We start from the raw sequence: 27,218 nt of genomic DNA, 5'->3' as shown, positions 1-27,218 counted from the left end.
AAATAGAATTAAGTTAAAGGATTTCCAACCCACTAAAATAATTCCTTTAATTATTTTAGCATTATTTACTTAAACAATAATAAATTGATTTAAATAATCAAGAAAAAAACCCAACTTAGAAAATCTAACTTGATATCTTAACATTTAATTTCCATTTACTGTAAGGAAATATTGCTTTTATACAATCAAATATAGGCAATGTTGTGGATAGATATTTGCCTGTAATATCTGAAAGACTTGGGTTCTGATCCCAAATCTGAGACATATTAACTTTATAGCCTGGACAAGTCATTTAACGCTTCCATTCACCTACACAACTCTAATAATATAAATTTCAGAGCATACTTAGATGTGCAAAGTCATTTTTGTTGATCTTTTTTATTCTATTAAATCGGGAATAGAAATAGGCTGTGTTCTTGGGCAGAGGAGGGACAGCATCAAGTTCATGGTCATCACAGTAGACAGTGGTGCTCATACAAGTGCATAGGAGGCAGGTGGGAAAGTCTGAAAAGAGAGAGAAATACATTAAGGAAAGTAATTTTTAAAATTTCATTATTTTTAAATGTAATTGGGAAAAATAAAATATTTTTAAAATAAAAAAATTAAGAAAGAATAGGATGTATATATTGTAACTAGATACAAATAGCCACACATTTTGGTAGATTTTATCTTTCTATATCATTTATTATTTAAATGAAAACTAATCAACATTAAAAGATGTTGGAGCCACAAGAGGGGTAATCTAATCCAATGTTTCTTATACTTCTTGAAGGCAGGACTCCTTTATATGTTTAAAAATACTGAGGATTCACCAAAGTGCTTATATGGTTTATAGTTAATGATATTTACTGTATTGGAAATTAAAACATCTTAATGTTATTATGAAAATAGTTTTGACCTTGAGACTCCCTAAAAAAGGTCTTGCAGCTCTCCAAGGGGTCCCCAAATCAAACTAAGAACTGTTGATCTTGTCCAATCTTTTCATTTTTTCAAATGAGAAAATTGAAGGTTAAAGTAGTCTCTATTTGTCTGACTTCAAGAGTATCACTATTTCTTTGATACAGACAGCTAGGTGGGCCAGTGGTTAAAATATTGGAGCTGGGGCCCGGGAGACTCATCTTTCAAAGTTCAGATCTGACACCACACACAGTTATTATCTGTTTGATCCTTGACAAGACAATTAACCCTCTTTGCCTCAGTTTCCTCATTTTAAAAATGAGCTTGGAGTAGGAAATGCCAAACCAATCCAGTATCTTTGTCAAAGAAAACCCCAAATGGTCATGTGTGACTGAAACACAGCACTAATAACTGGCGAATCCTTGGCAAATCATTTATTGATTCTTAGTTTCCTCATCTGTAAAGGGGAATAGCACCTCCTTCCCAGTGTTGTAAGGATCAAGTGACTAAGTAAATGAACTTTAAAATAGTATTGATGATATTGTTATTTTGCCAGATTTCTACCCTAAAAAAGCAAGAAAAATGTGACTTATAGATGTAATAGCCATGTCTAATTTCAAGTTTTTAAATTTTTAGTTTTTCTTAATAAATTTATTTTTTTAAATCCATTTTTAGTTTGAAATTCTATTTTGATTAGTAAAATATTATCATTTTTGTTTTTGTAACTTTTTGTCAATGTAGATAATTGACCAGCATTTTATGTCCATTTCTGAATACCCTTTTTAAAAAAGATCAAAGTCAATGTAATAGGCTGTGTAATGAAGCCATGAATGTATTCTTTGGTCATATTAGAAAAAGTTCTGAATTCAGTTCCTCTATGATTTATTCTCCATTCAGACTTGGGCAAGATAATAAACCTCTCTGAGTCAAGTGACCTCAAAGACCCTTTCTACCCTGAAACATTGAATATGTAGATTATGATTATATTATATATCAATATTCTATGCCTACATAGAAAAATGTAAAATGCTAATTTCAGGGAAGAAAATTATTCTAAGCAAAAAGAAGCCAAAGCAGTTTAGATCAATTAATCAAAGCAGACCTGGAATTTTAATCCTTTTCATTTCTCACAGTCATTCCAAATGATGCTTGCTCTTTGCTATGATAATTTTTTTATTTAAGTCAATTTTCTTACATTTTAAAGTGCACGTTAATTCATTTAAATAATAATTGTTATGGAGAAGTTGCATGGTAAATTCAGATACGTTATTATTTCTATTTCCCTCCCTACATGATGCAGAAGCATAATTGCAGGATTTTCCATCAAAATATAATCAGGAGACTGTTTCACTTCTAATTCTGCCATACTTCCTTCAAGACCCTGGACATTTCTCTGGGTCTTAGTTTTCTCATCTATAAAATAAGGGGGGTGGAGAAAATAACCTCTCAGACCCCTTTGAAAGACTATGATCAGACATTTCTAAATGAGAAAAGGAACTCAACTCATTCTAGTATAGAGGACAGAGCACTGAACTTGAGATGTGAGTTTGAGTCTCATTTCAGAATTTAAAGAGTTGGGTAAACTCAATCACCCAACGTCTCTGGGGTTCAGTTTCCTTATCTGTAAAATAGGAGGCAGGAGAAAGTTTGACTTGATGACCTCTAACCTCCTTTCTGTTCTTGGATTCTGTGGCCCATAAAATCATAGATATGGAATTTGATAAGATTGTTATGAAGTTCAAGTATGATAATAGTGCTTTGAAAACCTTGAATCACCATCTAAATACCCATGATTTATATTATCATCTTATTTCAAACATTATTATTTAGCATGTTATTTATCTGAAACACGCCATTCTAGAGCAAAATGCTAAATAATGTTGACTTATCCTTGATAAATTTACAAAGCTTTTCCTGAGTTCTTTGGGGATCATTTCATCTTTCAAATAGTATAAATAGTAGCTATGACCCTAAGTAAGTCACTTAGCATATTTGGGTCTCTGTTTCCTCTTTGGTAAAATATAAGAGTTGGAACTGATGATCTCTATGGTCCCTTCCAATTCTAAATCTATAACTGTGACTAAATTCATAGCATCATAGAACTAGAGATAAAAGAGAGACCTCAATACATCCAGTCTAACCCCCTCATTTTATAGATTAGGTAACTTAGTCTTCAAGAAGGTGTGAGGGAATTAGGACAAGTGATTTAAAGCTAGGGATTGAGTAAATGATGTTGACTCTATCTTGGACTCCATTGAAAGATGGTGGTTTCCTTACTGGGAATTCCTTGTACTAATGAAATTACAAAGTCTCTATAGTCAATCAACGAGTGAATTAATAATTTTGAATGTAGCTCAATTCCCTTTCTATTCAATTATGAGTCTAGTCCAAGTTCTATCATATGAGAAAACTTTATTCATTTGTGAGAATTGGAGGAAGAAGTAACACCGAAAAATCCCTTGTTGTATCGTTTCAACCTAGCACTATGGGGCTGGGAAACAGGAGCATCTCTCCTGGTTGTTTAGAGTCCCTTAACTATTATTTTCCAGAAACATGGGTCCTAGGAGGAGTTTTTTCCCCAATTATCTATTTTAAGCAAACTGTATGTCTTTTCTTAAAACTGGTCGCATTGTGATCAATCAATTATTGTTTCTATGGTCCTTTGAGTGTCCACAGATACTTGGTATGAGTGGAACACCTCTTTCTCTGATTTCAGGAAATTGCAACAGTTTGCTCTCCTTCTCCCAGTTTAGAAAGTTCCCAATCTTTCCTCCAATTAGAAGTCAGATTACCTAATATATCCTGGTCAGTTGTTTCCTTTTAATTATTTGGTTTTATTTGATTGATTCTTTTAATGGATAAAAATCTGTCTCTTCCTATATTTGGGGACCAGTTCCAAAGCTGAAGAAGGCTTTTGACCCTGATTCTTTGGGCAATTGACATACATTGCTTAATCATTCAATACACTCAGAAGCTTGAATCTTTGTTTCCTCAGTCATTTCATCTTTCACTTGTCACAGTTGTGACTTGCTGGGATCACACAGCTAGGAAATGTCCCATTTAAATTGCTAGCTGATCTCCAAAGAAAATTTAAAAACCTTAAAAATTCATCAAGGTAAACAAATCAATACTATTTCATAATTTTTGCTGAAATGGCATTTTCATATGAGTAGCATATTTTTGTAACGATGAATTTATTTTATTTTTTAAAGTTTAATTAATTAATGAATTAAGACAATTTTCCCATGGTTACATGATTCATGTTCTTTCCCTCCCCTCTTCCCACCCCACTCCTGTAGCCAATGAGCAATTCCACTGAGTTTTACATGTGTCATTGATCAAGACACTATTTCCATGTTATTGATATTTACACTAGGGTGATGATTTAGGGTCTACATCCCCAATCATATTCCCATTGAACCATGTGATCAAGTAGTTGTTTTTCTTCTGTGTTTTTGATCCCACAGTTCTTTCTCTGGATGTGGATAGTTTTCTTTCTCATAAGACCCTCAGAGCTGTCCTGGGTCATTGCATTGCTGCTGGTACAGAAGCCCATTACATTCGATTTTACCACAGTATATCAGTCTCTGTATACAGTGTTCTTCTGGCTCTGCTCCTTTCACTCTGCATCAGTTCCTGGAGGTCTCTCCAGTTAACCTGGAACTCCTCCAGTTTATTATTCCTTTTAGCACAATAGTATTCCATCACCAGCATATACCACAGTTTGTTCAGCCATTCCCCAATTGAAGGGCATCCCCTCATTTTTCCAATTTTTTGCCACTACAAAGAGCGCAGCTATGAATATTTTTGTACAAATCTTTTTCCTCATTATCTGCTTGGGGTACAAACCCAGCAGTGGTATGGCTAGATCAAAGGGCAGGCATTCTTTTAAAGCCCTTTGGGCATCATTCCAAATTGCCCTCCAGAATGGTTAGATCAATTCATAACTCCACCAAGCAATGCATTAGTGTCCCACGATGATTTTATTGATAATAATGATGAACATAACCACTAATATTAATGTGATGCTGAAAATTGGCAAAATATGTTGCATGCTATTTCATTTATTTCAAATAATATAATATTTGTAATGTATGTGGCTGGCACATGATGAATGAATGGCACTAAATGAATATTTATTTCTTTCCTCTTCTCTTTACTTATACCTCAGATCTTTATGAGGAAGGTATTAATGGTGTTATTTTGTGAAAGAAAAATAAAGCAACTGAAATAATACTTTTCTTGACATTGTTAAACAGTAATAACCACAACTTATAATATTTACTTCATGAGAAAGTGTATGATACAGTAGAATAAAGAGCCAAGCTCAGTTATAAAGTCCTGAGCTTAAATCCTTTCTCTGTCTTTTAAGGTTCTGTTGCTCTGAGAAAGTTATTTACCTTCTCTATCCTTTCAAGGAAACTTTCTACTATTAGAAATTGCTTATGTGTGTTGGGGTAATGATATCTTTATGATAATGAAGTCTCAGATCTGAAAAAAATGTATATTTCACGGGTTTTTTAAGTCTTAAATGAGTACCTTATTAGTAGTTGATACAATTATTTAGCATATTTTTGGAAGTCTCAGATCTAGGCTGAGGGTACTAGGCTGGAGTTAGGAAGACCTGCAGTCTTAGATACCTCCTAGTTGTGTGACTTTGAACAAATTACTTAACCTCGAATTGCCTTAATATTTTCATCTGTAAAATGGAGATAATAAGAGCCCTTATCGCCCAGAGTTGTTATGAATATACAATGAGAAAAAGAAAATTGTTCAAAAGTTTTGCAACCTTACAGCATTACGTAAATGCCCCCTGTTGTTATTAGTCCTGGCATAGGACAAAACTATTTGAAAGTATTCATTCCCTCTCAGAGATCTAAATGTAAGACCTCATCATGAAAGATGAGAGGCAACCCTGGCAAAGGACATAGAGGCTCTGACTTGTACAAGTGGTCTGCCATTGGCAAGTCACTTAACCAACCTCTCAGTTCTTTAAGCTGCAAAATACATTTACTGAGATGCAGTGCAAGATGGTGGCACCTCATTGGAAATTCCTTATACTTATAAAATCACAAGGTCTGGACAATTAATAAATTAGTGAATGAATGAACAAAAAAGTAAAAGAATGAATGAACAAGCAAATAAACAGATAAATGAATGAATAAAAGGATAGGTAGCTCAATAGATAAACTAATAAATGAAAGACTAGATAAATGAATGGATGGGTAAAAACGATTATATTAGCAAACAAAAAATGAATCGATTGATCCATAATGAGGCATATTAATTATAAATAATTCTATTGAAAATCATAAATCTGAAGAGGACATCTGATTAATATCAGAAACAGAATTTGAATCTAGCTCTTCTGATGTCACTGCCAGTGTTCTTTCTACTGAATCATGCTTCTCATACCGTATAGATTTTATTTTAGACAATCATTTGGATTAAGCAGAAACTAACACTTTGGGGAGAAATTACCTATTTGGAAAAAAAAATCTCATGCTTATCTCCTTGCTTCTCTTCAACTCTACTCTAAAACTCTTACCTTATTTTTTTTTCCTTTAAAAAAACCCAACAACTTGAGACCTCTGACAGCAATAGGTGCCAGACTCTGAGTTTACCAACCTTCATTGGTTTGAGGACCAAGGACACCAATGAATTCTTGCCCATTTGGGGAGGAGCCATCAATCAGTTTGGCAGTAGATTCTTCCTCCTCTGGCTCCAGGGACAGGGGTGGCGGGCTAGGAAGCTCTCTATTTCCAGAAGGCATCACAGTCACAATTTCAATCTGAGGAAAAACAGAGGGTTCAATGTTTTCCTTCTCCATCATTCAGAATCATCAGTTCCATGGACTTCCATGTCTCAGTTGATGCCACAAGAGGTCACCCTTGGTCGGGGATTCCAGGTGATTCTGTCCTATCCAAGAAATCATTGGCTTGTAGAATCACAGAATCAAGCTGATAAATTTTCCACATTTTTAATCCTCCAACCCTAACATTTTATCCATTAAAAATTTTGTTTTCTTCTAGCTGCCCCATCGATGAAAAGTACTCTAATGTGATTTAAAGTGCCCTGGACCTGGAATCAGGGAAACCTTATGCTAAAACCTGATTCTGACTTGTATTAGCTGAGAGACCCTAAACAAGTCACCGAGTTATAATTTCTTCATCTGTAAAATGGGAACAATAAACAGGGTGTTTTAGACGCTCAAATGAGATTTTTTTCCCCATTGGTTGCAAAGCAATTTGCAAACTTTAAAATACAATTTAAATGTTAATTGTGGGGCAACTAAACTCAGTAAAGCTTTAGTGGGGCAGGACCTGAGTTCAAATTTTACCTCAGATGCTTCCTAGCTGTGTGACCCTGATTGCCTAGCTCTTGCTGCTGTAGATACTAAAACAGAAGCTAAGGGTTTTTAACTTTTTAGAAAATGTCAATTATTATGTTCTTAATTTCTACTTCGGAGGTCACTGGGATATCATGTGGTACGTGCTTTATAACTCTTAAGGTATTCTATCTAAGAGACAGCATGGAGTGGTATATAGAATTCAAGACTTGCCTTCAGAAGACCTGGGTTCAAATCTCTCCTCTGACATTTATTCACTATTTAACCATGACTAAGTCACTTAATCTAAGTGTGCATAGTTATAAAAAGAGAATAATAATATCTATAATAATAGTTATGAATTCTATTTTGAAACTCAAATAAACAGCACATATGAGGTACTGCATAACTATTAATAATTATATAAATGTGAGATGCTGCTCCTCCTTAACTTTTGCAGTATATAGCTTTCTTTGATCCATCCCTTCTATTTCTTGCTAACCAATAACATTTCTTTTTTAATTTTTTTTGAAGATTGGGATTAGAGGACAGACATTACCTTTTCTTCTGATCTGAAACTTCTCTATAAGCAGATTTTTATAATGAAAGAATAATAATAGTTATTAATAATAAATAAATCATAACAACAATAAAATAGCATTTATATAGTTTTTTTAAGGTTGGCAAAGTATGTTGCATATATTATCTTATTAGACCTCCCCCAATAGTTCTATTATTATCCCCATTTTACAAATGAGGAAGGTAAGAGTAGAAGTTGAGTGACTTGCTCAATCAGCAATCTAGTACATATCAAGGTGTGTAAATAGAATTAGCTCTTTATTCTCTCCATTATGCCACCAAGGGGTCAAGTCCATTTGAAAAAAAAATGATTTTGTAAAATAAATATTGTCCCCCCCCCCCAGATTCCAGTTTCTTCATCTGTTAAACAGAGGGTAAGACTAGGTCCTTTAGGCAGCTAGGTAGCACAGTGGATATTATGGGATTTGGAATGAGGAAATTTGAATTTAAATCCTGCCCAGGATACTGACTAGTTGCGTGTCCTTGGGCAAGTCATTTAAGGACTGTCTTCCTTATTACCTCATTTGTAAAATGGAGATCAAGATAATATCTGCCTCCTAGGTGGCACTCAGAAGGCACTTTGCAAACTTAAAAGACAGATAGAAATCCAGTTGTTATTGTTATTATCATAGGATTATATATTTCTGAGTTCACTTAAAACTTCCAAGTCTACTATGTTCCTATAGATAAAATTGATCTATACCCCCTTTAAGTACCAAAGGTGAGATCATAGAATTTAGAACTGGAACAGACCATCAGTCTACCTTTCCTCATTTTATAAATGATAATATTGGGGCTGAAAGGTTTTAAATTATTTATAAAGTCACACAGATGGCAGAGTTGTGAGGGCAATATTTGAAGCTAAGAGTGTTGATTCCAGATCCACCATTATACATCCACCATATGTATCCACCACAGATACATCATATTTTTAGGCACACGATCCATGGATTAAAGGGCAGCCTGACCTGTTGGAATACCCTTAATTCTTTTCCCATTGTAAAATATGTATATCTTTAATAATAATAATAAATTCCATGCCTCAGCTCTGGGCATTTTCTCTGGCTGACCCCCAGGACTGGAAGACTGTCCCTCCTCTGCTCCGACTATTGACCTTCTTGGTTTCCTTTAAAGTCCCCAATTAAATCTCACCTTCTAAAGGTCACCTTCCCCAACCCCTCTTAGTTCCAGTGCCTTCCCTCTATTAATTGTTTCCTGTTTATGCTTTATACAGTTTACATATACTTGTTTTATCTCCCTTGTTATAGTGTAAGCTCCTTGAGGACAGGGACTGGCTTTGCCTCTTTTTGGATCCCCTTTGCATGACATGTAGTAGGTACTTAACCTCTCATGCTAGAGCAATTCTGTAAGAGAACAAAAATGCAAAAGAAGTGTTAATCTACAAAATTAAAAGAATTTCTTCATCAGAAGTTCCATAAATAAGGAAATTGAAAGATGGGTCAAAAACAAAGATGAGGATAAATCCACATTGAGTGAGAAATTGACAATCCATATTCCACAGAAATGAATGGGCTAGGGGCAGCTGGGTAGCTCAGTGGATTGAGAGCCAGGCCTAGAGATAGGAGGTCCTGCGTTCAAATCCGGCCTCAGACACTTCCCAGCTGTGTGACCCCCGTTGCCCACCCTTACCACTCTTCCGCCTAGGAGCCAATACACAGAAGCTAAAGGTTTTTTAAAAAAAGAAATGAATGGGCTAGTTTAAATGATAAGGGAGCTGTCAGAGCCCTGGGTCTGTTTCCAGGATGAATAATTATTAATTAATTAATAATAATAACAAGCATTAATATACCTCTTTAAGATTTTGGAAAGAGCTTTGCGATTTTTTTCATTTGATCCTTACAACAATCCTGGGAGTTAGATGCTATTATTATTCTTCCACTACTGCAAATAAACTTATGCAGACTAAGGTTAATGTGACCTTTGCAGCATCATACAACTAGTAAATAGATTTTGAATTTAGATTATCCTGGAAGCAAAACCAGGGTTCTGGCTGCCCTCTTGTCATTTGAACTATCCACAAGCTTCTGTAGACTATAGATTGCTACCCTTCACACTTAATGTGGATTTGTCCTCTTTCTTTCTTTTTCTTTTTCTTCCTTCCTTCCTTCCTTCCTTCCTTCCTTCCTTCCTTCCTTCCTTCCTTCTTTTTTTTACACCAGACTTGTGATTCCATTATGTATAGAAATCCTGCTTGGAAAACTATTTATGCATGATAGCTTCTCCTTTGCAATTTATTGACTTAAGGAATTGCCCTGAAGAGGCTAAAGTTAAGGTTACTGATTTCACCAAGCTAACACAGCACACAGTAGGTTCTCTTTTCACTATATTGAAGTTGCAACCTTAAGAAACAGATAAAAAATGTCACCTCTGGTCATCTCAAAATGAAGATCATCATTTCATATATATTGAATTCACTTTCCTTGCTATGCTTTACAATCAGCTTAAGGAGAGTTGATAGTTAAGATTTTCAATATGAACATTTACACTTCAGAAATTGGCAAACAGTTTGAGGGGCTTGGTTTATTGTTTTCTTGATTGTCTAGACTTAAGAAAGTAATGCAGGAAATGTTAATGATGCAGAATAAGCTTTAAAATGTGTTGTGTGAACACTTTTTTCTATGAATGTCTTGTGCTTCTCCAATCTTGAAATCAATCCATGCTGATTTTATAAGGCTGAGGAGGGTATGATATACATTCATAAGAATACAAACTTGTAAAGAGGGAAGAAATAAAGAGGAGAAATTATATTTTCCATCATCCTACTATATTCAGTTAATTCCTTCCTTTGGTAGATGATTGGAATTGTGGGACAATGGTATTGATTAGCAGAGGCAGAGGCAGCATGGTGGATTATACATTAGGGTTCTAACTAGATTAGGAGTCAGAAGATTCAAGTTTGAATTATAGCTACTCTATTTACTAGCTCTGCAACCATGGGAAAGCCATTTAACCTCTTGAGGCCTCAGCTTTTTTCATCTATAAAATGAGGCTAAGAATATGTATACTATCCATATTACAAAGCACAGTATAAAAGAATTGCAGAATCTTATTTTTGGAATGGAGTACTGCACAGTGGACAATAGCTCTGGAATTGAAGGAGGAAAACCTGAGTTCAAATGGTAGCTCATCAACTTACTGACTTTGTGACAATGGGTAAGTCACTTCATTTCTTCAGCTGAAGATTTCTTCAGTTATAAAATGAAGGCACTGGTTTATCTCTGAAGTCAATTGCAAAATCTGTGATTCAAGGAATCTCAGAGACTTCTATATTATCTCTGACAAATTTTCTTCCAATTTTCACTTTCCAGTTAAATTCCACTTCCTCCTGAGATACCTTCTCCATCTTTGGACAGCATTAATTACTATGAAGCCTTCCTTATACTAAAATGGAAGGAAGGCAGAAAAAGAAGGTGGGAATGAAGGGGATTAAAGGGGAAAAAAAGAGACAGTGATAAGAAGGAAGTAAGGGAGAGAAGATATAGAGTGAAAGAAAGAAATTGAAAGGAAGGAAGGGATAGAGGGAGGGAGGAAGGAAAGAAGGAAGGAAAGAAGGAAGGAAGGAAGGAAGAAAGGAAGGAAAGGAGGAAGGAAGGAAACAAGCATTTATTAAGCATCTACCTAGTTCCTTCCTGTGAACTTTGCACTATGCTAATTTTGCTTTACAAATATTATCTCATTTGATCCTCCCAACATCCATGGGAGGCAGGTACCATTATTATTCTCATTTCACATATGAAGAAACTGAAGGAAGCAGAAGTAAGTGATTCGCCTATCATCTCAAAGATGGAGTAAGTGTCTGCCAGCAAATTTGAATTTGGGTTTTCTAGAGTCCAGACTCAGCACTTTATCCATTGAACCACCTAGCAGCTTCTACCAGGAGCTCAGGACAAAGTTAATCTATTTTAAAAACCTTAACTTTCAGGTAATTATCCTGTACTCCTTGAGTCTTTTCTTCCTTGGACCAAATACCCTCAGTTCCTCTGACTTCCTTTCCTAGGGCACAAGTCTCTATTCCCTCACCATCTTGGCTTCCTTCTTTATATGTTCCAAATTATCAATATCTTCTTTACAACATGGAGCCTAGAAGTGAATACAGTACTACCACTGTGTGGTCTAATCAGAGTGGAATGAGTAAGAGGATCACCTCCTTCACTGTGGACACTATGTCTCTCAGAATATAGCCTAAGGCCAAACTAGCTATTATAGAACATGAGCTGTACTTCTCCACTGAGGTCCTCCACTCATGATTTGTCATGGCTTAGAAATGACTGGGATTTGTCATTTTGAAGGCTATACCAGTAGAGGCCAAGCTCCATTAGCACATACCAAAATGGAAAGGTTTTGTGTAGGGGTTTGGCAGGAAATTGCATTCTATTAGCTTGAAGACCAGGCTGACCAAATTTGGACAGATTTAGCCTCTATCACCAAATTGGCTAGTAGATCATGATTTCAGCCACATCAGCTTACAAAAACCAATTTCCCCAACTGCAAATGTCTTCAAAGGCATTTTTTATTATAACTACTTTGCATAATTAGTTATATACTGGCTATCTCCATTAAAATATGAAGAGGAATTATTTTTTGTATCCCCAGTTCTCAGTGTCTGGGTCATAATAAATATTTAATAAATACTTGATTTGCCCAGAACCCAAGAGCCAGATGAACTGCAATTCTATTCAGTCTACCAGTTCTATTTCCAGCTCAACTTTCACAGTCATCCCTGGGAAGAGCAACTTTTATGGAGAAGAGATGGACCATCCCTGCCACCACCACCAAACACTAACTAACTCCTCCCAGTGGGCAGCTGAAGGGGGTAGGCTCAACTTCCTCCAATCCTGCTTCAAATCTAGTCCTGATAGACTTCATCCAGAGGATCGACCTTTGCATTTATGTGCCCTTGTCCTACTTTTAAAAAGGTGCTATAGCTCCCACTTTCTTAGCAGCCAAAGCATTTGAAGATGCAGAAAAGAAAATTTTTAACCAATAAAGTCATTGACACCATCAAAAAACAATATGCATTGTGCATGCTAAGGATCATTGGATATTTCCGTTTGACTTGCTGCTTTCCCCTATTAGAAAATGATTTCCCTGAGAAGAGATATTGTCTTTCTTTTCTGTGTTATACTCCCAGAATTTAGAACAAAGCTTTGTATAGAGTAAACACATAATAATTACTATTTCATTCATTCATTCATTCACTTACTAAGCATTGGTAGGGTTCTGGAGGGAGCATCCACACCTATGAAACAGGATCCTTTGAAATATTCTATTTTGCTTCCTTCATCTCTTATCTCCAAACATACTTATTAATATGATCTTCTCTCCAACTTCCCATTGTTCTCTTTTACTTTCTGATAAATTAAAGTCTATCTTCAGTTGTTTTCATTTTCCCGAGAACTGTTTTATTTTGAATATCTCAAATAAACCTTGAGAAGCATCATTAATTTTGGATATGGAATATAGAACTTGTTTCTGTGTTAGGAAGACTAGGGTCGAATCCTTTCACTGATACATATTGACTGTATGATTAACCTTCCAGAGCCCCAGTCATCTCTGTAAGACCATAAATTGAGAAGATGGGGTGGTCTACACTGGCAGAGGGACTTCCTCACTGGGAATACCTTGAAGGTAATGTGATATTCCCCATAATAACAAAATCACAAGTCTAGAACAAACATAATAAAACAAAAAATTCTGAGATTGAAAAAATTCATAATTAATGCTATTTCAGAAATTACTTTGGTAATTTGCCAATCCTAGGTTATTAAGGAATATACTGTAACTACTACCATTATTTCTGCTACTACAACAACAACAACAACAACTACTACTACGTCTACTACTATTAAGACTAGCTATATAGTATTTATCTAGTAGTTAAAATAGGCAAAGTGCTTTAGAAATATCCTAGGTGATGACGATGACAATAGATTACAGGTTACCCCAAAAGTTGTGTAGTTTTAAGCTTTTCACAGTCTTTTAAAGCATTTTTTCTCTTTTAAAGCTTCAAGACTGCATTAAAACTTATGAGACACTTTATACATCATTCATTAACCAGATCAGAAGGGATAAAGTCTTACAAAGAGTTTTATAGAAATTGTTGGTGGCATCATTTATGTTGCTGTTTCTTTCAAATCAAAAGCACTGCAGAGGAAAAAATCAGACAGTATGTGAGGCTTTATTATACAGCCTTTAAAGACTATATAAAATAGGAACTAGGCTAAACTGAAAGTGAGTGAACTCCCTTTCAACATAGAAACAGACTGTTTCCATCTGTGGGGGTCTGTGAGTCAGATTAAGAAGGAATAAGAGTTGGGGAGAAACCAAAAGGAGGGAAAGGCAACAACGGAAATTGAGACAGATGTGCTCTGGAATGGATGGAGCCTAAAGGGAGAAGCACATTCCTGAGTCACTGGCTTGGGTCTCTAGGACTCTAAGGGGAAAAAAAATATTTACACATCCTGACTATGGAAAATTGTATTTTCACTGGTTTGGGGCAAAAGCTACATGACCTCACTTATCAGATGGAATAAAAAAAATAGCTTTAGGCACAGATTATCAACAACTACATATATGTGTTCATTGAGTTATAAAATCTAGATGTTCAACAATTAAGAAAAAAACCCCAGGAAATGGAGTTATTTTAATACCATAGTATTTTAGACTATAATTACTCAGCTTAGAAAATGATCATTTTCCTTTTTGGAACAATTTATTTTCAGAATTAAAAGGATGGATTTAGATTTTTGCCTTGTTGCTTATTTTTGGAAACGTGGTCTCTTATTAAGTGAAGGTTCAAGCTTAATTTATTCAGCAACAACTGAAGTGGCATAGGGTAGAATATGGAGGAGTGGAAATGCAGTCAAAGCATATGGACTGGAATCACATCTATATGAGTGAGATAGACCAAATGTGCTCTAAGGTTCCTTCCAGAGATGTCACTGGCTCACTAGAGCTGAGTCTTAAATTTTTAGCATTAACATCTACACTTTGGAAAATGGCAAATAATACAAACCAGGGCTTGAATTTGTTGTTCTGTTGGTAATCTAGGCCTAAGAAAATGACAGAGATAGAGAGGAAGATCTGGAATCAGGAGAACCTGGGTTCAAATTTGTCCATAGACACTTTGTTGTGTGACCCTGGGCAAGTCACTTAACCCCAATTGTTTAGCTCTTACTATTCTTCTGCCTTGGAACCAATACTTAATATTCATTCTAAGACAGAACGTAAGGGTTTGAGAAAAATATAAAATGATAACAATTCGTTTGGTTCAAAGGATCATAAATTTAGAGCTGGAAAGAATTTTGGAGACCATCAAGTCCACTTTCTCATTTTACAAATAAAGACACTGAGGCTTAAGGTGATTAAATGATGTGCCCAGAGGCCCATAGATAGTGTCTAAGGTAAAATTGGAACCCAGGTTTCCCTTACTTTAGGCTTTTCTAAATAATTTCAGGATCTTAGAGTTGGAAGACACCACAGGGACAATTTTATAGTCCAATTCTTTCCTGAAAACAAAACAAAACAAAAACAAAAACCTCTCCTTTCCAACCTGTCTGAGAAATGATTATTGAACCCTTTTTGAAGATGCCCAGGGAAAAGCAGAGGGGAACTCATCACATTTAGATAGCTTTAATGCTTAGGAACTTTTTTTTTTGGTTTCCTCTCAGCTGTCACACATTTACCTGTGTATCCTTACCTGTGAAGTTTTTGACAAATCACTTAATCTCTCAGAGACTATGTTTCCTTGTCTGCAAGATTAGAACATTGAACTAGATGACCTCTGTGACCCTTTCAAACTCCTGATTATAATACTGACAAATTTGAATTCACTTTTCAAACTGCAACCATTTTCTCCTTGTTTTGCTTTCTGGGGTCAAACAAAATAAGTTTTTATTACTCCTTTTGGTGGCAGACTTTCAAATATTAGATAGTCCCTCTGATGTCCCACATACAAAGTCTTCTCTTCTCTGGTCTGTATGTTCTCACTTTTCTTTAACTAATCTTCATGTGGCATAAATTTGAGGACATCTACTTTCTGGTTATATATAGTTCTTTCTCTATTCATTAATTCACCCAGCAACAATCCATCTTCCTCTATCTGTGTCTCTATACACTCTCTCTCTCTCTCTCTCTCTCTCTCTATATATATATATATATATATATATATATGTATATCTATCTATATACATATACAATCCATCTTCCTCTATCTGTCTCTCTATACTCGCTCTCTCTCTTTCTCTCTCTATATATGTATATCTATCTATCTATCTATACCTTTCTATCCCTTCATGCATCTACTTATCTGTATCTATCAATATGTATCTCTCTATCCATCCATCTATTTTTCTATCTATACATCTATTTACATTTCTAATATCTGTATCTATCCATTTATTTACCTAGCTATCTCTATCCATCTTTCTATCTATATCTATTTACTTATTCATATCTATCATCCATCCATCTTTCTATCCTGTTATTTGTTGATTCCTTTATTGATTCAGACATTTAATTATTTAACTATTCATCTATTCTGTGTATATTTATTTAGGAAAGGGAGAAAAATAATTCAGATCCTGGGTTTTTTGTTGTTATTTTAGTTCCTTCGAGCAAACAAGTTACACATTAGAGAGTATCGAAATATGTATCATATTTGCATTCCTGATTAGATGTCTCAGATACAGCCCAAGTTCTCTGATTGCAGTGAGACAATTATAGCACCAGTAAATAACATTTAATGCAGTAATTCACAGAATTAATATGTATATGCACTTTGCCAAATGCATCTTTGGGAAATAGATGCATCTTCTAAACACCACTTTGTGATTAGCGTGGGTTGTTTTTCCCCCCCTTAATTCTATGGTATAAACAAAGGAGAAGCATCACATTGAATATCATTAATGCTTCTGAGAATGCTCAGAAACAGAAAATTGGATGTCCTCTCTAAAGAAAATTTACTAGAGCATGGCAAACAGGACACTAACTACTAGAAGGCACACTGAGGATATAGTCCTTATGGATGCAGGATCAAATTTACAAGACCATTTTTAGAGTACTTTGTATCTCACATTTATGACAGACCACCTTTGTATAACACTTTGTCAAATATTTTGCACAAGAAAATCCAGTGCAATAGTGAGTGAAAAGTTTTATTGTCTCCATTTTATAGATGAAGTAATCAAGGCTCAAAAAGGGTAGGCAACTTGACCATGGACACACAAATAGTATCAGAGCTGGGAGCCAATGCTGATTGTCTGATTTCCAACCCAGGTTCTTTCTCTTACACTACACTGTAATACCTGCCCTGATATTTGTCCTAACACTGTAGAGAATTAAGGAACTTTTTTTCCTTACTCGTCCCTTTTTTGTTATTCCCATCTTATTATCACCATTCCTAGAGCAAGTTCATCTCAAGATGGGATCCAAACATGTTAATAATCTTGGAAATACCAACAAGTTAGTCCTGGGACATGGTGAGATCTACCGAATTTTTATATATTTGATTGGCTTTAGAAATTATGAGCAAAAGCAAAGATGAGGGAAATAGAAGATATGGTACAAAAGGTATGATCTAAGGATAATAAGTAGTCTAGTTAGATGGAGTGTAGTGTACATGGAAGGTCAAAGTTGGAGGTGAGGAGGCAAAAATGGAGTAGTGTAGTGTCCAGTTTTAATGAGCTTTAAATGCCTGGCTAAGTGATTTGAGCTTTGTTCAGCAAGCAGTAGGGTGGCAGTAAAGAGTTTTGCGCAAAAAGAGAGATAGGACTAGATCTAAACATTTTTAAAAATCCAGTTGTGAAGGAGAGAATAGATTTAAGAGTGAAGGGAGACTGATGTGGGAAGATCTACTCAGAGACGACTACCATAGCCAAGGCAATTGATAAAGGCACATTGGTTGATTGGTTGTTCTTCATACTCAAAGAGGACCAAAGTGACCTCACTGATGATGTTTTATTCACTAGCTCATAGATTTAAGTACAAAGTTGCACAAAGTCATTGACCTGACTCTCGCTTTCAGTCATTGAAGTCCAGTGGCAAGACAAAAGTCAGAATGATTGATGATGGCTTAGTATGCATTGGATGACCTTGGCTTTTTTGATGTCTAACCGATCTGTAAGCACTCCATGGTGCCTGCTTCTACCACTTTCATGGCCATGGTTCTCATCCTCCCATTCCCCCAGGGGGAGTCTTTGCAAAGAAGAAGTCTTTGTAAAGGCATGTGATGGATTGATAGAAAAGGGAAGAAGAAGCAATGGATTATATTGAGTAGGGTAGAACTTGATGACTGATTTGACATGAAATATGAGGGAGAGGAAAGAGTTAAAGAACTCCTGAAGGTTTTAAACATGGGAAAGTAAGAAATTAATAATACTACTGACAAAAAAAAACCTGAAGTCCGAATCAGGAGCAGGTTTGTAAAGAATTAAACAACTAACTATGCTGCAAATATGTTGCATTCACTGGAATCAGGGAAGGTTCAGGTATAGAGATTCTGTAGGAAGTTGGAGGAAACCAGAAAGGTCAAAACTGAAGATACAGATTATGAAACACAGTTAATATAAGTAAGTGACATTGCCAAGGGAGAGAGTCTTAACAGATAAGAGAGCCCAAGACAGAAGCTTGGGAACATTTGCTCATTGGCTTCAGAAAAGTACCTAAAGCCATTGAAAGAGACAAAACTTTTCAGAGAAAAGAGATAAAAAGACTAGATTATGTAAATACTATGAAATTAAGGGAGAAGAAAGCATCTAGAACTAGAAAGTGGCAAAACATCAAATACTACAGAGAGGTTAATGGGAGTTCAAGGATTGAAAAGGGCACCACTGAATTTAGTGATTAGAAGGTAACTGGTAGCTTTCAAGAGAACAGTTTCTCCGAGTGGTGGAGATGGAAGCCAGATGTCAAGAGGCTGATGACTGATGGGGTGATAAGAAAGTAGAAGCATCAAGTGTAGGCAACATTTTCCAGATGTTTCGCCATGATCTGGAGGAGAGAAAGCTGCCCATGGGACAGTAGCAAGATGGGAACCAAAGAAAGTCTTTTCTTGTTTTAAACTATAAGATAGCTAACCATGTTTGTGGAGAGATGGGAAGGCAAAGAAGCATGAGTTCCAGAGGATGACTATTGGGTCCAGTTCCAATTGTAAGAGGGAATGCTATTGAAGGGATAAGTTGAGGCATTATCTGTAGCAAAGAACATGGATGACACTCCCTCAAAATTAGGAGGACACTCTTCAGAGGAAGGAGGAGAGGATGAATGAGGAGGCTGAAAAAATACGGAAGAGTAGAAGATTAGTGAATTTGAGAGAGTTCATCTCAGGTGGCTTCAGTCTTCTCAATAAAGCAGAAACCAAATTAAATGCTACCAGTGAAGGTTGGGGCCTGCTCTATAATTTGTATTTCTGATTTCAAGTTCAACTTCTTATTCATATCTGGATACCAATATATACAGATATAGTTAATAATAGTAGAGATATAGGATAGAAAAATATAATATCAGTCTATCTCTGTCCCTCTGTCTTTTTTCCCCTCATTTCTGTCTTTGTCTCTTTAGCTCTCTTTCTTTCTGTCTCTCTCCTCAATAAAATATAATCCAAACTTAGATAGTAATAGTGTAAACATATTTGGAATAAGAAGAGCTTCAGAAATACAACTGACAAAAGGAATGCATAGCTCATCTACAGCCAATCATCACTGATATCAAAATGGTTTGAAAATGAAACCTTTTAAAAATGAATTTAGGACTGCCTCTTGCTAGCCTGGTGTTCTCATTGTCAGTGAGGGAATGATTTCATGTAAGCTAGTAGAAATGTATAATTCTGGGAGTTGACTGATCTTGTGCAACCAAGTTTGCTCATACCTTTCTTCTTGGTTCTGTTATTAATGTTGAGTTTATTTATTTCACTTAAGCAGCCCTTCCTTCCCACAACACTCCTTGACAAAAGGAGAGTAGACAGCTGGATGGAAGGTATCTACATGATCAGTGAAAAGACTAACTTATAAACAGACAGGCAGACAAGCAGATAGACAAAGAACTAACTAGCTAGCTAGTTAGCTAGCTAGGTAGTATATAGGTAGATAGATAGATAAGAAAGACAGACAAAGACAGACATAGATAAATAGATAAGAAATAGACAATTAGACAGACAGATAGATATAGATGACATATGCATATCTAGACAGATGAATGACAGCGAGGCAGATGATAAAACAAATAGATGATACATAATTGGATAGTAGATAAATGGTATTGGAGATAGGTAATATTTACACTAATGTTGTTATTCAGGGGTTTTCTTGGCAAAGATATTGGAGTGGTTTGCCATATCCTTTTCCAGCTCATTTTGCAGATGAGAATTTTGAGACAAACAGGGTTAAGTGACTTGCCCATGGCCATACAGCTAATAAAAGTCTGAGGCTGTATTTGAACTCAATTCTTCCTGACTCCAGGTCTGCCACTCTCTCCATGAGCCACCTAGCTGTCTGATAAATGGTAGCTAAACAGATAAGATTTATTTATATAATATAAAATATAACAATCATATAAATATAATATAAAATTATACAAAATAAATGGATGATACATAGTTTGATAGATTAATAATAGATTAGGAAGAAAATCTACAGACTCCTTCTCATCATCATATTTTTAAATACATAAGCTAAAACAAATAGGTTTAGAAAGGAAACCAATTATTTTGAAATACAGTTATCAAAACGTTTTTAAAGAATGAAGATATGCCAAGTTAAGAATGAGAGGCAGAGAAGGCAGAGAAACAGTGGGACAGACAGAACCAGAGATATAGAAACAGATCTGTTAAGGATTAAAGTATTAAAATTAATTTTATTGACTTGTTTCTGTGCTATAGAAGAGTATCCGAGAAAATTCTAAATTATCAATAATTCAAAGGATGTTAAATTGCTTTTTGCAGTTGCTGAAATTTTAAAGCACATGCTCATTTTTATTTTAAATAGATAATAAATCTAAAATTTTCTACTATCATTCCTTTGATAAGGCTAAAATTTCAAAGTGGACTTTCTCTAGGAAAGCCATCTTTCAAGATGAATTAAAGAGTGCATTCAAGTGTATTTCTCTCTAGTCTCTGTTTCTTAGAGGACTTCAATATTTTTTCCTCACCCTTGTGTTTATTCTCCCCCACGTTCATTTATTACTATTGTCTCAGGGAGGTGACAATTCATTTGCAATTACCAGATAAATATTCTGATTCAGTTATGTTACAGCTTACTGGGGCTCTCTATTCAAGGCCATGGCCTCAAGCTTTAAAGAAAATGGAGTTTCAGCTTCTTAGCTCCCAAAGAATTTATCATCCAGTCTAGATAGAATAATGTCAATTAATATTGCTGAGCAACTTGACAAGGGACTTTGAAATGATATTCATTACCAGAATATATGATTTCCCAAAGACAAAAGATCATATTGTGACTTTGGTTGGCTTTATTCTCTCAAGCTAGATGGTAAATGTAGGGTATCATCATGATTTAAATATAATATATACATATTATTATAATACACATATATGTATACATATACACAATACATATATAAACATATTATAAACATAAACCCATAAACATATATGGGTTATAGTTATTGCTGCACACTGATGGTATGAGGTAGACTCTTAAAATTTCCTGATGTAGCTGTCATTCTCTTTTCCTTAAGATCTTTGATCTTGCAGTAAAGTTTTAAGGAGAATCACCTTTTTTGGGGCACTATTAGTAAAATGATTTACTTGGAGGTAGGCTCGAAATACACCAAATCTAAGTTTGTAGTTCCTAGAGATCTGAACCATAAGTAATCTATATAATTGATTTATTTTTCACAAGCATGTCCAATGACTTTAAATCAATCCTGTGAAGTGAAAGCTAAAGGGATTATCATCCTCATATTATATTGGAGCAAAATGATGTTCAAAGATATCATTTGAATCTACAGATCCCATTTGTGATTTCTCCCCCTCCTTTGGAGCTTCTTGAGAGCAGGGACCATTTTATTTTTCTTTTTATATTTTCAGAGTTCAGTACAGAGCTCTCTACATAGTAAGTGCTTACTTATTAATGCTTTCCTCCCTCACTCACTCCCTCACTCCTTCTCTCCCTCTTCTTCCTTCCTTCCTTTCTTCCTTCATTCCTTCCTTCCTTCTTTCCTTCTTTCCTTCCTTCTTTCCTTCTTTTGTTCTTTCCTTCTTTCCTTCCTTCCTCCTTTCCTTCCTTCCCTTCTCCTCCCTCTCTCCCTTCCTTCCTTGTCCAGATTCTTTTCATGTATGGGTTGGTTTAGATAGCCACCAAGGTTCTTTGAACTTTCAGATTCTGTTATTTTGATACTGTGATTCTAGATTTTTTTTCTTCAGAAAGGAGAAAGAGTAGTTCTATTAAACCGATTATTTGGTAGTTGTTTTTTTTTAAAAATTACATTACACTTACTAAAAGTCATAACAACTAGAGTGGGGAGGGATGCACAACTAGGTGGCATAACGGATAGAGTACCAGGTCTGGAATCAGAAACACCTGAATTTAAAAATTCACATTTGGGCTCAGACACTTACTAGCTAAGAGACCCTGGGCAAGTCACTTAACCATATTGCCTCCAATTTTTCAACTGTGAATTGGGCTGGAAAAGGAAATGGCAGACCACTTGAATATGTTGGCCAAGAAAATCCTAAATTGAGTCACGAAGAGTTAGACATGACTGAAACGACTCAATAACAACATCATAATAATAATTAAATAATCCATCACATTTCTAGATATAAGCGTATGTGTGTGTGTGAAGTTAAAGCTGCTAGTAAGAGGTGAAATAAGCTATGTCTGACCTCAAAGTAAGTTCATGAGATGAATTACCAGGTCCTCAATTTTTACATATAAATGATAAGGTTAAAATAATGGAAACAAAATTTTAAAGGGTTATGATAGACATATATGTATATTTTGTGACTATATTATAATCTAAATAGAATATGTATTTAGATACACATATCATCCAAAACTTTGATAATTGGGTTGATGATATTAAATATATTTGTGCACATATATGTGCATATAAAATAATTTGATGGATGGACAGATTGACACACATAAACAGTTGGATGGATAGAAAACAACAGACAGAGAGTTTGATGGGTGAATGGACAGATTGACAAATAATTTGATGGATGGATGGATGGATGGATAGATTGATAGTTTGATGGAGGGATGAACAGATTGGTGGGCAGTCTAATGGTGTATAGACAGACAGTTGATAGATGGATGGATGGATAGATGGAAGATAAATACAGCATAACAGTGGAATTAGAAAGCTTGCCTCAAGTCAGGAAGGTCTTGCCACTGATAACTACTTGCCAATTGTTCCTAAGCAAGACCTGTAAATTCTTTGTGACTAGGGATAAATATCCTTCATGGCTGAAATGACTCAATAACAACAACATCATAATAATAATTAAATAAATATCCAGTCATTGCAGAAAGATGCTGATCTACATTGGCAGGGAGAGATGTCCATAATAATAGCTACCATTTCTATAACACTTTTAGACTGAGAAAGTGATTTACTCACACATCCTCATAACAACCTCATGAAGGAGATACTTTTATTATCACCCCCATTTTACAGATAAGGACACTGAGGCAAGAGAGGTAAATGACTTGCCTAAGGTCACATGGGCAGTAGACATTAGAGATAGGATTTAAACCTAGGACTTGAGACTTCAGAATCATGTCTCTCTTCTCTCTCACACATTGCCTTCTCTGGTAGTAGTACATCTTGAATTTATTTTTCCTGATGATAGATCTTCTGAGTTTTAGCACTAACCAGGACCTTGGAAATCATCCAGTTCAGTTTCCCTCATTTTATAGAGGAAAAAAATGAAAGTTTTCCCAAAAATTGTGTAGAATTACTTTCCCAAATTCACACAGATATTATGTAGAAGAATCAAAATTTGAACTCGGGTCAAGAGTTATCATCCTTTTAACCATCCCAATTTGCATCATGTTGCTGGCTGTGAATGAGCTTCCAAAGCTAGTAGTCTAAGGCTCTCATCTTGGCATGCCATAGATAGAAATGGGGGGGGTAGGCCTTTTGTTTCATTATAATAGAGAATTCCTAGAAGAGGAAATTTCCTCTCCCACTGTAGGTTGGCACCCACCCTGCAACTTACAGACTCAGCAATTTCAGCCTTAGTGTGTTGCCTGGAACATTGAGAAGGGAAAGTGGCAGGGCATCTGGGTGGCACAGTGGATGGACAGCCAGACCCAGAGATGGGGTTTCTTTTTCTTTAGGTTAAACCAATTGGCATTACTTCGGTGAGGTCAATGAAATTATATCCAGCACTAGCCTCTGTCCTCATATGCACGCTAAGTGATCCTGATTAGTTATCTAAAGGAATGTGAACGCAGTGTGGTGGCAGTGAAAGCTGAATCTCATTTTCTAGTTTATCTTGGAAACAGCTGAGGTTAAAAAATGCATTTGGCAAAGTCTGTAGAACAGCTCAGGCTTCAGACAAAGGGTGTCCAATGTGGACTGGGCTGTGATATCAAAACGTTATCTCACCTTGCCTATCAGACCTCCGAGACGCAGGGGCAGTCGAAAAATGAGTTCTTGCTTATTATGCCAATTGTGGAAACTTTTGAATTTAATTAATTTTCTCAAGGGGCAGGTATGGGATAGTGGAAAGACAAGATGAACTTGAAGTAATAAAGCAGTTGTTCTTCTGCTGGCTCCAGTGTTTATTAGCTGTGTTCTCAATTTTCCTTGAGCTATGGTTCTTTGTTCATTTTGTATCATTCCAGTAAACTAATTTTTTTCTTTCCTTTTTCTTTTTGTCTTAATAGCTCTAGTACCCACTGCCTAGAACATAATAGGTGGTTCATACACATTTGTTGAATTATATCATGCCTTTTAATAGCTGTGGGCAAGTCACTCATCTCTTTTTTTTTAATCTGGAAAAAAAGGAGGTAATGATACCAGGATCAGAACTCCAATGAAGTTGTGAGAAAAATAGATAGTAAAAAATATCAGGTGGTATGAATCAATGAATGAATGAATGACTTTTTCAGGCATGTGTTGAGTGCTTTCTCTGAGCAAAATACTGCAATATTCTAGGAGAAAATTGAGGAAGTCTCTGCTTTCAAGGACATATTCTAATAGAGGAGAAAACACATACTAGAAGTTTCTGTGGCAAATTATATAAACTGTTACTAGGATGAAGAAAAAAAATAATTGGTGCTGCTGGTAAAAAAGACTTTCAGTTTTATCCATGTCTGACATTTGGGGTTTTCTTGCCAAAGGTATTGGAGTAGTTTGCTTTTTCCTTCTCCAGCTCATCTGACAGATGAGGAAACTGAGGTAAACAGAATTAGTGTGACTTGTCCAAGGAGCCTTAACTAGTAAGTATCTGAGGCCAGATTTGATTCTGTACCTGGTACTCTATCTACTGTGCCAACTTGCTGCCCCTAGGAGAAAAGACTAAAGACCTTAAACAAAACGAAACAAAAAAAGATACTTATAAAATAACTGGATTTTTATTAAATCTTATATAAGATTAGATGCTATTAATGTGTCTTTGTGGCATAGTTACATAGCACAGGACTTGGATGCAAGGGAGAGCTATTTTCAGATTTTACCTCAAATATTTATTAGTTTTCTGACTTTTAGGCAACTCACTTAATTTCTCTACGCCTCAGTTTCCTTACCTGTAAAATGGAAAAAAATAATTACACCTATCACCATCGGTTATTTTAAGGATCAAATGAGATCACATATGTAAACTGTTTTGCAAACTTTAAAATGATATTTTCATTTAGCTATTATTAATTAAAAATGTATGTTGGGGCAGGTAGTTGACATAGTGGATAAAGCACCAGACCTAGAGATGGTTAGGTTTGGGGTTCACATTTGACCTGAGACACTTCCCAGCTGTGTAACCCTGGGCAAGTCACTTAACCTCAATTGCTTAGTCCTTACTCTTCTTCTGCCTTGGAATAGATACTTAGTATTGACTTTAAGACAAGAATATAGCGAATTAAAAAAAAAAGTATGTATGTCTTCTCCTGATAGAAGATAAGTTCCTGGAGGGTAGGGACTGTTTCATTTAAATTTTTACATCCCTGCCAGTTAGTACAATGCCTGGCACACAGGCTATGACTCCCCTCTGCCTCATTTTCCTCATCAATAAGATAGAGATAATAATTATACATTGTAGTAATGATACATTTCACAGGCTTCTTATGAGGCTGAAAGGAGATAATTTTTTGTGAATCACATTATATACCTTAAATATTCAAAAATGACATTATTATTACCTATCAACATTCATTTTTAACATAGTAACATTCTACAAAATACTTTTACCTATTTTAGATTTTTTAGCAAAGAAGATAGAATTGCTTTTAATCAAAAATATGAGTTAAAATTTTAAGAAAAAAAGAACATGCAAAAGAAATAAAGTAGAAAACGTAATTAAACACCATCTGCACAATTCTTTTTCCCTCCTGACTGAATGTTTCTCTCTAATGAATTGAAATAGTGGGTGTTTGTTCCTTAGTTTGAAAATAATATCCCAACCAGCTGCTCTATGAATTGGGATTATTTTCCCAGAAATGGTATCCTGTATAATGTATTGATAGAGAGTTAAAATATGTGTGTATGTGCTCATGCATGTAAGAAATGAACCAATATTTTGTTATTAGCTAAGGATAAGTCACACAGTCTCTCTGTAACTCAGCGTCCTTATCTCAAAATGGGTATAAATCATATTACCAACCTCATAGGATTATTACGGGGGAAAGCACATTTTGTAAATTGGAAAGTATGATGGAAATGTGACCTATTTTTTAAAAAATTCCCAAGTTGGTGCCTCCTAACAGGAGTGAAAATTAAACAACATAGAAGGAGAAACATAAATGATGGGTTATCAAAAATGTAGTTTATGAAATACGGATGTCAGATTTACAAATAATTCCAAATCTTTAGCATGAGAATGAGGATTGATTGAATTGATCTAATCGATCAATTATCCTGCCCCATTTAAATTACCAAAGATGCTTTCGTTCTGATATTTTATCAGGTGAAAATGTTTCTTTTTCATCATACATTCAATTAAAAGTATTAAACTAATGGATGCCATGTCCTATAATCTATGTCTTCTATAATTAATATAATTTTAATATAATAAGATAATTCCAATATAATATATCTACTATAATTATAATATAATTCTATTATTAGAAGCAGTTATTATCCCAAAGTTTGACAGCCAAAGGGAGAGAATTGGGTCTGAGAGTGAATAATTAGGAGAGAGGGAAGAGAAGAGAAGAGAAGAGAAGAGAAGAGAAGAGAAGAGAAGAGAAGAGAAGAGAAGAGAAGAGAAGAG

General features: G+C 35.3%; 1 protein-coding gene across 1 annotated transcript in view; it reads right to left on the bottom strand.

Moving 5' to 3' along the window:
* Nucleotides 1-334: 334 nt before the first annotated feature.
* The window catches only part of EPYC (epiphycan), a 30,079-nt gene continuing 3,195 nt past the window's right edge, over nt 335-27,218 (bottom strand). Inside the window, exons 2-3 of the mRNA XM_044679168.1 lie at nt 6,526-6,688; nt 335-504 (exon numbers count right to left, since the gene is read on the bottom strand). Coding sequence (XP_044535103.1) covers nt 335-504; nt 6,526-6,688 — 333 coding nt within the window. The remainder of the gene's footprint in view (nt 505-6,525; nt 6,689-27,218) is intronic.

Source organism: Gracilinanus agilis, chromosome 5 (genome assembly GCF_016433145.1).
Source record: "Gracilinanus agilis isolate LMUSP501 chromosome 5, AgileGrace, whole genome shotgun sequence".
In the NCBI taxonomy this organism is placed as follows: Eukaryota; Metazoa; Chordata; class Mammalia; order Didelphimorphia; family Didelphidae; genus Gracilinanus; species Gracilinanus agilis.
Note: the sequence above shows the minus strand (reverse complement) of the source record. Positions and strands in the feature narration are given on the sequence as shown.